The sequence below is a fragment of the Aphis gossypii genome, chromosome 3, assembly GCF_020184175.1.
Source record: "Aphis gossypii isolate Hap1 chromosome 3, ASM2018417v2, whole genome shotgun sequence".
In the NCBI taxonomy this organism is placed as follows: Eukaryota; Metazoa; Arthropoda; class Insecta; order Hemiptera; family Aphididae; genus Aphis; species Aphis gossypii.
The window spans coordinates 40,776,165-40,790,797 of NC_065532.1; the positions used below are offsets into that span (position 1 = coordinate 40,776,165).

General features: G+C 25.9%; 4 protein-coding genes across 5 annotated transcripts; 2 read left to right on the forward strand and 2 right to left on the reverse strand.

The window, feature by feature from the left end:
* Nucleotides 1-185: 185 nt before the first annotated feature.
* On the reverse strand, nucleotides 186-4,106 carry LOC114123439 (uncharacterized). 2 transcript variants are annotated; one of them, XM_027986412.2, is made up of 7 exons: nucleotides 3,646-4,106; nucleotides 3,360-3,455; nucleotides 2,639-2,900; nucleotides 2,442-2,571; nucleotides 2,222-2,351; nucleotides 963-1,016; nucleotides 186-849 (listed from the first exon to the last, which is right to left on the reverse strand). In XM_027986412.2, exons 2-7 carry the CDS (start codon nucleotides 3,399-3,401, stop codon nucleotides 697-699), a joined length of 771 nt encoding a protein of 256 aa, XP_027842213.1. In that variant the 5' UTR covers nucleotides 3,402-3,455; nucleotides 3,646-4,106; the 3' UTR covers nucleotides 186-696. The 2 variants fall into 2 exon arrangements, with proteins under 2 accessions (XP_027842213.1, XP_050060965.1); XM_050205008.1 differs by having other exon boundaries at nucleotides 3,360-3,451; nucleotides 3,643-4,106.
* Nucleotides 4,107-4,235: 129 nt separating this feature from the next.
* LOC114123438 (phosphate carrier protein, mitochondrial-like) lies at nucleotides 4,236-5,810 on the forward strand. The gene is made up of 2 exons (XM_027986411.2): nucleotides 4,236-4,457; nucleotides 4,584-5,810. Exons 1-2 carry the CDS (start codon nucleotides 4,367-4,369, stop codon nucleotides 5,522-5,524), a joined length of 1,032 nt encoding a protein of 343 aa, XP_027842212.1. The 5' UTR covers nucleotides 4,236-4,366; the 3' UTR covers nucleotides 5,525-5,810.
* LOC114123435 (vacuolar protein sorting-associated protein 37A) lies at nucleotides 5,808-9,041 on the reverse strand. Its single transcript, XM_027986406.2, has 10 exons — nucleotides 8,893-9,041; nucleotides 8,752-8,818; nucleotides 8,002-8,229; nucleotides 7,745-7,934; nucleotides 7,587-7,684; nucleotides 7,477-7,534; nucleotides 7,257-7,416; nucleotides 7,038-7,189; nucleotides 6,848-6,967; nucleotides 5,808-6,767 (listed from the first exon to the last, which is right to left on the reverse strand). Exons 3-10 carry the CDS (start codon nucleotides 8,085-8,087, stop codon nucleotides 6,693-6,695), a joined length of 939 nt encoding a protein of 312 aa, XP_027842207.2. The 5' UTR covers nucleotides 8,088-8,229; nucleotides 8,752-8,818; nucleotides 8,893-9,041; the 3' UTR covers nucleotides 5,808-6,692.
* LOC114123436 (F-box/SPRY domain-containing protein 1) lies at nucleotides 8,427-12,922 on the forward strand. The gene is made up of 2 exons (XM_027986407.2): nucleotides 8,427-9,126; nucleotides 9,197-12,922. The coding sequence occupies exons 1-2, from the start codon at nucleotides 8,718-8,720 to the stop codon at nucleotides 9,559-9,561; spliced, it is 774 nt and encodes a 257-aa protein (XP_027842208.1). The 5' UTR covers nucleotides 8,427-8,717; the 3' UTR covers nucleotides 9,562-12,922.
* The last annotated feature ends 1,711 nt before the right edge of the window (nucleotides 12,923-14,633 follow it).

Below are 14,633 nucleotides of genomic sequence, written 5' to 3' on the forward strand. Positions count from 1 at the left end.
ATAAAACTTGTTTACTGAAGATCATTTATTCATATGAAGTACAGTAAAATTGTTCATGGAATATTATTTATAATATTCATAGAATTAAATGAACTATTTGTTTAATATTATATAGATAGTAATAATAATAATAATAATAATAATAATAATAATAATATTATGGTTTTTATTTATTTTATGAGTTTATATTTAAAGGCGTTTGTAATTTAAATAATACAATATATTATATTTATTATTAACATAAGTATACAAGAATACGGACAATACGGTGTAAAATTAAATGTATGATTTAACAAATAATAAAGATTAACAATAAAAATACATGTTATTACACACAATAAATATTTTATTTACAAGAAAAAACAAGTAATAGTAACAAATAAATTAATATAATCAGGGTTTTCATTACACGTGTTAATAAATTGTTAATTTATTTCATTGTTAATTTTTCTTTTAAAAAAATAAAAAAATAAAAATAGTAACTTGTCTTTAACTACAAGTTTGTATTGACAGACGGATGAATGAATGGTAAAATACTAAAATAAGATAATAAAAAAAATTGTATCTACAATTGTAATAATACATATTAATAAATAAAATAATATTTTGTTTTGGATAAAAATAATAAGATATTTTACTTTTCAACATGTTAACTAATAAAAAAATTACTGTAGTTAACTCAACAAAAATTATTATTTAAATGTTTAATTTAAAAAGAAATTTATTTTGTTCATTTTGTAAAACAAATCCTTGTTTTTTCAGATTATGACATTGCAAGACTAAATGAGGCATATTTGTAAGGTCTACCCAGCAATCTTCTTCATCTTCATCATTACACTCCACGAGTAACTTTAAACATATTAATGCATTAAGTATATTAGATGTTTAACAAATATTTATACATGATGACATTTTAATTATTATTGTAAAAATTTATCATCAATTATATTTCATAAACTTACACTCAAAACCTCTTTCAATGTAGATGACGGATCTACTTGTGATAACAATGTATACTAAAAAATAAATAAATATGATCAGTTAGTCATAAGATTGTTAATCATACAGTGTTTATTTTTTAAATCAGTTTTGCTTTTTAAGTATGACTGTAATAGCAGAATTCATTGAATTACAAGTTAAAGTTTTAATTTAAATGACTAAATAATTGAATTTTTCAGCAATAGTTTAATGATTACCCAAATTTCAATATGGCTATGTATTTTAAACCCATATTTTACTGGTAATTTGTCGATTATAGTTTTAGAGTCGAGGTCAAAATTCATTCAAATATGTATTTCTATTTAAAACAATACATGTTATAATATATGTATGCTAAATAAAAGAGCTAAAAATTTGAAAACTGTTAAAAATTGTATATTTTGGATATTCCTAAGTTCCTCTTGAAAAACCCATTTTAAGATTGAAATTAAATAGTGATATTTTATATTTCATAAAAATGATTGGAGACGAATATTGTTTTTTTATCTAACACGCGTGGAATAGGAATTTAAACATGTTTTTATTCCAATGTACAGAATAGTCATTAAATTTTTAAAAAATTTCAAATCTGTTTTTAAAATTGTTATCACTTTGCCCAAGAAGTTGGTACATTGGAATAAAAACACATGAATATTCTTAAATTCCATGTGTATTGAATAAAGACAGAAAATCACTGTAGAATTATTGAGTAAGAAGATGATACAATAGCATTAGTTGTCTCCTTATAAAATGTAAAACATAGAAAACACTATTTTATCCAAGAAGGCTACAGTCATAGCTCATAACAAAGATACAAAATTGTCATCACATATAAAGGAAAACTTTGACTGTTAAATATTGTTTTAATTTTTTTGATAACGAATTACAAAAAAAGTTTTTCAAGTTTGAGAAGCACAAAAATAATGGTTTTGAAACAAAAATTACTTTTTTTTGTATAAGTGATGATAAAAAAATAAAAACTATATTTCATAGCCAAAATTCTTCTTTTGAAGAGGTGAAAATTTTGTTCCTGGGTTATTACTGTAGTCTTCTCAGTTCTTTTTTGCGCAAAATAGTTTTTGCAATATTTTACATTTGCAAGACGGACACAAAATAATATGGAATCATTCTGAACATTATCAATGATGAATAGAATAATAATCTAAATATATCTTTGTCTGTTATTGTTATTAATTATAAAATTTGAGATATTATGCCAATGGTAATAATAAAACTATTGTACCATATCAGATTTGCATTCTTTAAATTCTCGAGCAACTTCTATTTCCATTTCTGTACTTATAGTATTTTGAGCTTCAATTTTGTCTATTTCTTGTTGAAAATCTTTCATAAATATTGATAAATTGTTGAACCTATATACAACATATTTTATTTGAAAAATATTAATTTAAGCACCGTACATAAATAATATTAATATATTATGTATAAAATATTTAAATTACCGATCAGTACGTTTAATAATATTTGCATTATCTTGTTTAATATTATTCAGAAGTAATTTACATTCTGAAGATACCTTTTCATATGTTTTTAAAAGTTTAACTGAACTTAAAGATTGAAAATTAGGGTAATCTTTAAAAAATATTACACAATCATTAATTAAATTATGGTACAAATATACAAATGTTTTTATAGTTACTTAAAGGTTTTGTCTCTTTTAATAAGTGGGTAATTCCATTAATGATGTTTTTTTTAGTTTTAAGTATCTCTTGGTGTGTTGATGGATCAGCTGGATTTTTAACAAGGTTTATACATTGATCTAATTGACTCACTCTTGCAGCCATAACCCTTACTTGATCTTTAAATTTTTGTAGGACATCATAAAGAGTATAGTTGTCAGTTATTACTGCTGTATTGTCCAGACATTCAATTTGTGATTCAAGAACGTTATTAGTTGAATTCTATATAAAAACAAATTATTTTTACTATTAAGTTTTGACATTTAACTACTAGGTAATTCATGCTTCATATACTCATGACAATTGACAATTATTTTTTTCTTTGTAACTTAACATTTTTTAACATTCCAATAAGTTAAACTTATCTAGGACTATATTTTATTAATCTATTTATCATTACAATAAAATGTATAAAAATATTACAATATTATACAAAATATAAAAAAAGTAGGACAAAACTGAATCTAATAATAATTTAACTATTTCAAGTTTTGTACATGAAGTTTTCTAATAAATAGTTTATATGCAATAAAAACAAAATAATTCTATAGGTAATTAAATTCATAATATTATTAGATTTGTAATAAACAAAACGGGTACCTAAATAAAATACCACTAAAGTACCTAGACTGTTTTGCTTAACTGATATTTTTTTTTTATAAATTATGCATGTGAACTCACCTCAACTTCATAATTTGAGTTAGAAACGTTAGAGTCCGACATTTTTCTCAAAGTTGTAGTTTACACTTGTCGACTATTACCACAGAACAGTATTACCTAAATATTAAAAATAATATGAATACTAATTGGTTTAAGATATAATTTGTTATTTGATTAATGTTTACCACTTTTTATTTAAAAACTTAGATTTCTACTTATAATTTCAAACCTTTACCAATAATATAATACTATTGATATATTATAACTACTAAAGTCTGAATTATAGTTACTAGTTGCTAATACTTACTAAGTACTGAATAGTGACTACTTAATTTTACAAAGTATAAAATACTGATTCGGCGAATTTAAAATTGTGAATATTATTAGGTGTACTTGAATAATAAATAATATTAAATATACTACGAAATCAAAGTAAAACAAGTAAATTGTTATCAAATTGTCTTTAAGCAATCATAGAAATCTGAAAATTAGTTTTCCCGCTGTTTGCTTGTTCAATCATTCAATATTGATATTGACAATTTTATTGACAACACTAAATTGTTCAAAGTATTTAGTTTTTACTTAATTATTATTGATATAAATAAATCATTTAACAAAACTAAAAATAGTGAAAACAGTACTCAAACGTCTCAAACGTTTTAAAAGTTTAAACCAAAACATAAAATAAGTATTTGAATGACAGTTACGTAGTATACTTTACTGTGCCACTGTATAAGCACAGAATAGATTAGAATAATTGATACAAGATTAACAGGATGGTGCCTGATTTATTATTATTATTATTTGAAGGACGGTAATCCACGTTTGTTTTCGTGGCCAACCTGCATTATGCAGCTGATAGTCTGACATTTTTTCTTTTCAGTTTGTACCAAATCGAAGTTCAAGATTCAAGAATTCACTTAGCCTATTTTACGGCGTCCGGCAACTCCTTGTTTTCGCGTGGCTGCTGCTGTCAAAAACTACTGCTTTTGACCTTTAACATTAGACGAAATTTCTAACTGATCACTATGTATTCTCCGTTCCATCAACTCAGAAAACCTGCAGACCAACAGAACGCTTTGGAAAATGTGTCACAATTTCCAGCTCATCTCGTGCCAGGTACCTATATTTTAAATTATTTATTATAAGCGATGTCTGTAGTACAATTTGCGCTGATACTCAATAACCGTTTTTATTAGCCAATATTTGAAATTTATTTTATTATTCAAATATTTTGGATTGCAGGTAGGACGATCGCTGCAGCTGCAGTTAATGAAGATAGCTGCGAGTTCGGGTCACCTAAATACTTTGCCCTTTGTGGGCTTGGCGGTATTATCTCGTGTGGTCTGACACACACTCTTGTCACACCCTTAGATTTGGTCAAATGTCGTCTTCAGGTAAACCCCGCCAAGTACAAGAACCTCATCAATGGTTTTAAAGTAACAATGGCTGATGAAGGCGCTAGAGGATTAGCAAAGGGATGGGCTCCAACCGCCATGGGTTATTCTATCCAAGGTCTTGGTAAATTTGGCTTGTATGAATATTTCAAAATTTTGTATGCTGACTTGTTGGGAGAAGAAAATGCATATTACTGGCGTACATCTCTTTATCTTGCTGCCTCTGCATCTGCTGAACTTTTCGCTGATATTGGTCTTGTTCCTCTTGAATCAATCAAAGTAAAAATTCAAACTACTCCAGGTTTTGCAAATAATATGCGTGAAGCGGTTCCCAAAATGTTAAAACAAGAAGGCATTTCTGCTTTCTTCAAGAGTTTAGTGCCTTTATGGATGAGACAAATCCCTTATACCATGATGAAGTTTGCATGTTTTGAAAGAACAGTTGAATTAATTTATGCTCATGTTGTGCCCAAGCCAAGGGCTGATTGCAGTAAAGGAGAACAATTGGTTGTTACTTTTGCTGCTGGTTACATTGCTGGTGTTTTCTGCGCTATTGTATCCCACCCAGCTGATACATTAGTATCAAAATTGAATCAAGAAAAAGGAGCTTCATCTGTTGATGTATTAAAGAAAATTGGATTTGGTGGTCTTTGGAAAGGTTTAGGCCCAAGAATTATCATGATTGGTACCTTAACAGCATTGCAATGGTTCATCTATGATTCAGTGAAAGTTACTTTGAATATTCCACGACCACCACCACCAGCACCACCAAAGGCAAAGAGTGAATAAACAGTTGATAGTTCAACTACTTAATCAATTCAGAACCCCGTCAGTCTTACTTAAATTAAATGTAAATTATCTGCACCTATTAATCTTTGAGGAGCATTCAATGTCAAATTACAGTGCTTTTTAGTTTTGTTTTACGTTTAAATTAGACGCTTAATTCATTCCAGTATAAAAATACCTCAAACACGTGTATTATTAGAATACAACATTTTAGAATGCTGTATCAATACTGTAATAATATGTTTGTTTAATGTTAATATCTTAATAAAGTTATTATGTATGTTCTGAATTGTTTTTTTTTTATATATTTTATCATTTATATTTTCACGATTTCAATGAAAATTTTATTGTTTAGTTACATTATGTTGACGAGTGGTATAGTGTTGATTATTTATAAGAATGTTAAATATAGAACATAATACTTGGCACACTTCAAATGTGTGTTATTATTGCTCGTATAATTTGATTTATTACTGTCTTTTTCCTATTTTATCAGAAGTGTTAAACAAAACAGTTATCTTATTGAAATTAATTATAACGTATTTACATCAATGCATTTTCAATTCTCATGGTCGCTAATAATTATAATCTAAAGTAACATGCATTTGAAGCATGTATTTTTTCTTTGTTATCTTAATGCATAATACACTGACATTTGAACTATATATATATATTATATATAGTTATTATACATATTATTATATATTGCTGTTTTAGTTATTTACACTTGATATGATCACTAAGATAACTTACAACCAAGATAATGATGTTATAACGTTAATTTCAAATCAGGAAGTTAAAAAATCTTTTAAAGTCAATATTTTATAAAACATATAATTTAAAATAACTAATAAAAAAAAAATATTGGACAATCATTAAATACTCCAAGTTTACATTTAAAAATATTTTTGTGTAATATTGAATAGAATATTATAAAACAACTATTATATAAATTATTATTCAAAAATCAATAGGATAAGTCTTTTAGAAGAGTTCAAATCACATAATGATTTCATAAGTATTGAGCTTTTTAAAGGCTTCAACATAACACGGAATGATATCAACAAAGTAAAGCGTTGAAAAAATTGGGTTAACTGAATTTGATATTGCACTAAATGCAAACAAATATAATAAATTTGATAACATTTTTTTGTTATAAAATGAATAATATTTAAAATCCAGCCTCTTTTAGTTGTTTTAACTGATAATTCAATCTGTCTTCTTTTGCCTTCCTTGTATAAGACATCTGAATTAATTAAAAATAACATTAATAAATGTTTAAAAAATGGAAAATATTAAATATAAAACAATATTACTTAAACTTACAGTTCTTGATTTCACATACACATGAAGAAATTTATCACAATCTATTTCGCCATTTAAAAACTGTTCTGCTATTCGTTCACTTTCCTCATCACATTTTATTGCAGCTTTTTTTAAATTATCCTAAGAACGTAATTATTACAATATTTTAGTGAACAATTTTTATATTGTAATTATATATTTCATATTTTACCGAGATTGATTGTGGAGAATATTTCTCTGATAATTTAACATACGTTGCTGAGTGTTCAGCATATGATTTTTGATAAGTTTCTATTGTTTCTAATTGTTTTGATATTTCTGATTTTAAATTACATATTGGTTCTTCCTTAGACATGTTTGAGTCTAAAAATATTAAATAATTAATAACTTTATTCAAAGCTACAAAAATTATGAATACAAATGTTTTTACTTGCTAAGTCCATTATTTTAGTGATGGCATTTTCAATGTTTTTATTAGATGCTTCTATTGATGGTAATTCTGATATAAATTCATCTAGGCAGTCAACATTATTATTTAAACGTAGTAATTCAGCTGACGTTAGTTTGGCAAGACTAAAAAATTCCGCGTCCTAAAGAAAAATTTTAATTTTAATTATTTTAAATTGTTGATAAAATATATTTCAACTTACATTACTAAGAGAGGTAATTGCATTTTTTAGGCAACCAATGTTGATATTTCCTGAAAATCTTTAAGAAATTTATGAGTAAAATGAAATATAGTTAGTTTTATATAAATTACCCGTCTGAACCACTATTTGCAAGTGTAAGTGATTGGTCTAATTCAAACTCTCTTCTTATCACTTGTACTACTCTTCCCAAATCGGAGTGAATAGTATACTGTAAAAGCACCAAAATAGAAAATTAATTATAAATGAAGGTGTAATATAAAATTCTTACATTCATTAATCCAGGAGCTAGCACTATTTGACCAGAAGCATCCACCCATTTATGAGTAATTCTAGGACATATTTTCATAGTGGGCTTCTCAAAAGGAAATTCTGGACCTAATTCAATAAACAGGCTCAAATTTCCAGCTTTAGTGGGAAATTCAACAGAGTATTCTTTATTGAAACTAATTTCTGTAACACTAATTAAAATTTAAATTACAGACTTGCATGCAACTGATGTTTTGTAATTACCAATTACCATCTTACTTTTCATTAAAAACTTTTAACGTATCGATTTGTTGTTCACGTTTTCTGGATAGATCAATGTTTTTATACAAGTTAGTAGAGATCATTTCCAACTATTTGGTCACTGGAAGTTGCAAAGTTTTCAACTGGAAGAAAAGTCGACAACTCGAAAAAAGGCAATTCACATTAAATTTATTCAGACTAAATGTGATTTTAATTCGCAGTTGTTCAGCGTTTGCCCATTAAGATCTAAATAAAAGTAAAAAAGATATATTGAAAAAAAAATTTTCCATAATGTATTCACTATTCACTAATCGCTATTAGACAAAATAGTGATAATAACCATGACATAAATTGACTATGATATTGATAATGATAATAATGAAAAACATCATAATCATGAATTATGATAAAAAAAATTGATAACAGTATCAAATTTTAAATTTGTAGTAAATATTTTGCAGATTTTGCTAATTAACATTTAATTATACAGTTTTTTTAAGTAAATACAATTTACATGAATACTGAATAACATGACAAAATAAATTTATTTTGTCATGTAGAATAATGCATTTAACACTCTTTGACTTTACTAGTTTTCGTTAGTTTAATTATATACGCTAAAAATATATTTTTGTTTATACTTAATTTATAAAACCCATTGAATAGTGATTTTATTTGAAAAAGATGCAGCCATGTTTACATGATTAATAATTGAATATAAGAATTATTTATTTATGATGGACGTTCATCACGCACCTCAATACTTACCTGATTTAGTATTGGACATAATATTTTCTAATTTGGAATTGCCAGACTTGTTAACCTGCATGTTGGTCTGTCAAAATTGGAATCGCGTAATTAATGATACTAGATCAGAAACGTGGAAATTAATTTGTCGCCGTAAGATACCCAAAGAACTACTGAAGTCTGAACTTTTATCGCAACTCCACAGCCATAAGGCTAAGTTACGAGCTTTATATCATTCATGGAATCCGGATGATTGTTCTATGCACATTGTTGTCAAACAAAATGGTTTTACGTTGCATCGTAACCCAGTCGCCCAGAGTACAGATATGGCACGAACTAAAATTGGCTATAGCAGTGGAAAACATGTATGGGAAATTACATGGACTGGACCCCTAGGTAAAAATATATATAATTCTTAAAAAACTAATTATGAAATTATTACAAATACCAATTATTTTGTTTATAGGTACAGTTGCAATGGTTGGTGTTTCAACAAAAGAGGCTCCAGTGCATTGTAGTGGTTACTTACCTCTGTTGGGTATTGACAAACATAGTTGGGGTTGGAATTTAATCGATAATGTTTTGTTGCATAATGGAGTTTCGCATGGAAGCTACCCATTGCTAAACAATGCTCCTAAGTATCAAATTGGTGAAAAATTACAATTAATTCTAGATTCTGAAAATGGTACTTTGCATTTTGAAAAATGTAATGAATTTTTAGGTATAGCTTTTAAAAATTTACCTAAAACTAAATTATATCCTTCAGTGTCAGCTGTATATGGTAACACAGAAATATCAGTAGTATATATTGGTAAACCGTTATATGGTTAAGTAAGCATTATAGTTTTTGTAAGAATTCCATCTCATAGAATATAAAATACTATTTAACATAAATAAAAAATACTTTACACAATTCTATTTAATTCATTTTTTAATGTTTTTTTTTTTTAATTCAATAATATCAATATTATTTCTGTTAGTAAATTATATTGGATACATCCAAACATAAGTCTTATGAGTGATTGTGTATTAAAAAAATATTTAGTCTTAGAGCTCTAATAGTAGGTATGGTGTTAGTGTTTAAATACTAAAATATTTAGCTTTAATATTAACTCTATTTTTATATTTGTATTAAATTATATTATACTAAAGTAACGCATTTATTTAAAACCGAAAATAGAAGATTAAAATTCATGATAAAAAACATAACAAAAAAATAAAATGTATACAGTGTACTCTTAATTATCTGCATTGCAGTTTATCCATTGCCTTCCATGGAATCATCTACATACATATATGTATAAAAACAAAATATATACATATTTTCTCATTTCACATTAATACATCATTATTGGTTTAATTGGGTTGTAATAGCCGATTACTCGATAACGACATAAAATACAATACGCTTGTTTAATATCATTATATCAATATTTTTTGGTAATTGTTAATTACGTTTAATGAAAAAAAATCATTATTTGCGGATTATTCATGGAATTTTCTTATTTGTGGATGCCCTGCCACTCTATTCTGTGGTTAACTGAGAGTACACTGTATATAGGGTGATTTTTTTTATCAAACAACACTCATTATTTCCAAAAGTATTCATTTTTTTGAAAATATTTTTTTACATAGTTTCTAATTGTTAAAAAAACAACGTTTTTATAAAAAAAATTATATTTTTAAATATTTTTTATCCTTATAATTTTTTAAGTTTTTTACTTTTTTGAATGACAACATAGATTTTTAATTTCGTATTCCAAAGCAGAATAATTTTCTGAGTAATTCGATACATAAAAATCAAATTTAGGGTGAGTAGTTTATGAGTTATACATATTTAAAGTTAAGCTGCATGGAGTGGAGTGGTACGGGGTTACCCCGCAAAATGTTTGTCCACTACTCCACTTGTCTAAACTTTGAATAAGTATAACTCATAAACTACTCACCCTAAATTCAATTTTTATGTATCAAAATACTCAAAAAATTATTCTGCATTGGAATATGAAATTAAAAATCTATGTTGTCATTCAAAAAAGTAAAAAACTTAAAAAATTATAAGGATAAAAAATATTTAAAAATATAATTTTTTTAATCATCATAGAAATACCTTTTAGTTTTTGTAAATTACATCAAAAATGTATAAATATTTTATGTTATTTAATATACTTTGTAACACATCTTTACTTATTCGTCAACACATTGGTTAAGAAACATGTGAGTTAGAGTATGTTAAAAATACCAAAATACTTTTTAGATGATTAGCAAAGTACATATATAACAATGTTTAAACATAAAGTATTTATGATAATTTTTATTACATTCTTTCTACTAAATTTCACTACATGGCTTCACCATATTTTTATTTCATTGTTATTAGTATAGTTACTAATATTGATTTTTTTTTTTATAGGTACCAGTAAGTATTTTGTTATCCATTAATAATAAATTGATAAATAAAATGTATTCTAATCATTTCAGTCAAAACTATTAATGAATTTACTTAATTTTATAGGGCCATAGAATAAACTAGTAAACCATCATTGATATTGATTATCAAAAGCTCTAGAAAAAAAATGATAAGAAAAGATACACCCTGAAATGAGTTCTAATTATATTGACTTTTTTTGAGTTATTTATAGACCACTGAAATTTTCGATTTTTATGCGAATTTTTTTTTGAAGTGTCTGTAAAAAAATTTTGGATGACCAACAAAACTTGAAAATTTAATACAAGGTTCCTTATGAATTGTTCTTATTGTAGCTAAAAAAAATTAAAAATCGTTAGTCACAATTTTTTTTTATAAGTATTTATAGTTCAAATTTTTACGAAATCTGTCGAAAACGCGAAAATTTGCAAGTAATTTTGAAGTTGAAAAATCATGAAATTTTTTTTTTCATAAAATTCGTCAAAATTATGAATATTTGCAAATTATTTTGTAGGTATAATTCATAAAAATGTTTGTATAGGTAGCTAAGAGTTGAAAATTTAATACAAGATTTTTCATAAGTTTAGCTTACAATAATTATAAAAGAACTTAAATTTTGGTGTATTCAAGCCATTAAAACATAAACCACTTTTTTCACCAACCACTGGAAATTATATCCTAGGCTGACAAATCATCTTCGTTCAGAATCGTTTTTCGTATACAATGATACCTATCATTGCATTCAAATTTAACCTACCTTAGTCTGAGGTCCACCCCACCCCCTAATGTACAGCAGAACGGTACCCACTTGCCCGCTTTTTTATAATATAATGAATTATAAATTGTGAGATACCTATAAATGTTTTTTTTTTTTACAAATGAAAAAAATCTCTATCACCCCCCACAGAGTAGTCCTAGTTATGCCACTGGGTTTGCCAACAACCCTGCCATGTATTATATTTCTGATACCTACCTAATTAAAAATATTAGATATTTTATCATTAGTATTTTAATTAGAAAAAAAGTACTTCATTTTCATACAAAAAAAAAATTATTTTTAACATATTAAATTTAAATTAAATACTTTGGATAATTTTATTCAAATCAATTGAAATATCTTGAGGAACAATAATTAATTTGTTTGATATACTTTGTAGCTTTTAGCTTTTACATACATTGGTACATTCATCGATTCTAGACTTAATCTTTTTAATAATAGCAATACACAATATGTCAATATTTAAGAATAATAATGATAAGTAAAATTATTATTTAATCATGATATACGTGTAGTCATGTAGATATTACATTATCATATTTTATAATAAGTGACATTGTATTCTATTACATAAATACATAAATACCATTATACCATTCCTAGTATTTCTTGTATAAAATAAAATTATATTTAAGTCATACTATTTGGTCAAAGTACTTATTGTGACTTACGAAAAAAAATTAATTTTTGTTAATATTAATTAAATTAAAAATAGTATTCTTAGATTTACTTATTTTTAATTTAGTTTAACTGTATTTCTATTAAATTCTACTTTTTGTTGATTATTAGTTAAGTGTTATCCTATTATTTGTATTATTTTAACTAATTAAAAATTATTACATTTTTAAATATATTTTAAATAAAAGTTCTTCTTAATATTGTATAACAATTCATATTGTCCCAATTATTTTTTGAACAGTACCTACAATTAATTTTAAATGTATTTGTACCTATTTACTGTAATAAATACCTACAAAGCTTTGATGTTTTGACCAGTTTTATGATTATTTCACACTATAGTGTATATTTTTAAAATCAAATTATACTAAAAAGTATAACTAATATTACAATATAAAATTATACTGTAATTATAGATAAATAATAAACATTGATCAAAATAAAATGTAGTACAAAAATATAAGAGAATTATAGATACGTTTTTCTACACTTAAGTATAACTGCTATCAATAATGTATTAGGCCAGACTGCCATCTGTCAGTGACCAGTCACTCATTGCCCATAAATCATGTTTGAATTGAAGGCTGCATTATCTAATATTGTTATTATTACATAAGAAAAAGCACTAAACATTTTTTTTTTAAATTTAAATTTGTTTAGCCGGAAATAATTTAATTTGAAATAAGATAAAATGTCCATAGTAGGTACTCGACGCCTAGCTACTAGTTTAGCATCACTAATCACTATTTAATAATTTAATTGTTGTATTTGAAAGTTTTATGCTACCCCACTGACATAGGAGTGTGCTAAGTGTTGCTCAAACCCAGTCAGATTTTTATCAACCATAATGGTTTACTGTTCTATGCCACTGACTGCAATTTCAGCCTGCAGAGTGCAGACGCACCGCTGTTATAAACTGCAGTCATTAACAGGTATTATTGGTAACTATTAAATAATGTTTATTACAATTAGTTGTACAACGGTAGGTTTCCGAAAAATAGGTATAACTGGCTAATTTTCTACCGTTAGTAGTTCATTTTGGTGAGTGCCCGGTGCCGAGTGGTGCATTGGCCCCTTGTCGAGAAACAGTCACATTGACATATGGTTTTAGATCAACCACCAACTCTTATAGGCGTGTATTATTCCAATTTAAATCAAAAATTTAGTACATTAAAAGTACCTAGTATACTGTATACCTATGTAGACATGTAGTATAATACTAGTATGGACCTATATTTATGAACTACAATATTCTCAGTTCGTGTTTCCGTGACCAATTAATAGTTTTTTTGAGTAGGTAGTCAAATACTTATATTTGAATATTATTTTGGTATTCTAATTAATCTTAAAATACATATTTTTTTATAAGATTTCGATGACCAATATTTTTATATTTTACTATTATAAATTTTGTTTTTAAAACAACACTTCTATGGTCTTAAGAATTCGTAATGAGAATAATAAGATCAGGTGTAAATAACAGAAAAACTAACCTTGTGGTCGACCCTGAATCTGAAAGTAGTCTTGAACCTATTAAAGTGACCTATGTATGTAAGTAGGTATTTAAAGTATTATTTATTTAATTTTTTAATAAACTATAACTATCTATATGTGATTATAATATTAATATTATATAAACATATAATGTAGTATTTTTAAAAAAGCAGTCTATAGTTTCTAGTTTCTACCTATGGCTTTTACAATAATATTTCGTAAATCGTGGGTAAATGTTAAATCTGTGGTTTAAATAATTTGAGTGTTTGAATAACATTTAAAACAATAAGGCGCATGGTCCCATTGCAGTCTTCCCCTACGAATGACCTTGGTCACTAGTCGATCTTTATTTTTCACTGGTCTTATAAAAACACATAGGTACAAATTATTAATAAATATGTAATCTTGTTTAAATCTGTACCAAAATATTAAACATCAAGGATATTTTTTCAACTTATTATTAGGTACTTGTCAATTGCTATATCGTTAAGCTTTGATTTTGAGTATGGCAGTGGTAGTGATCGTCCT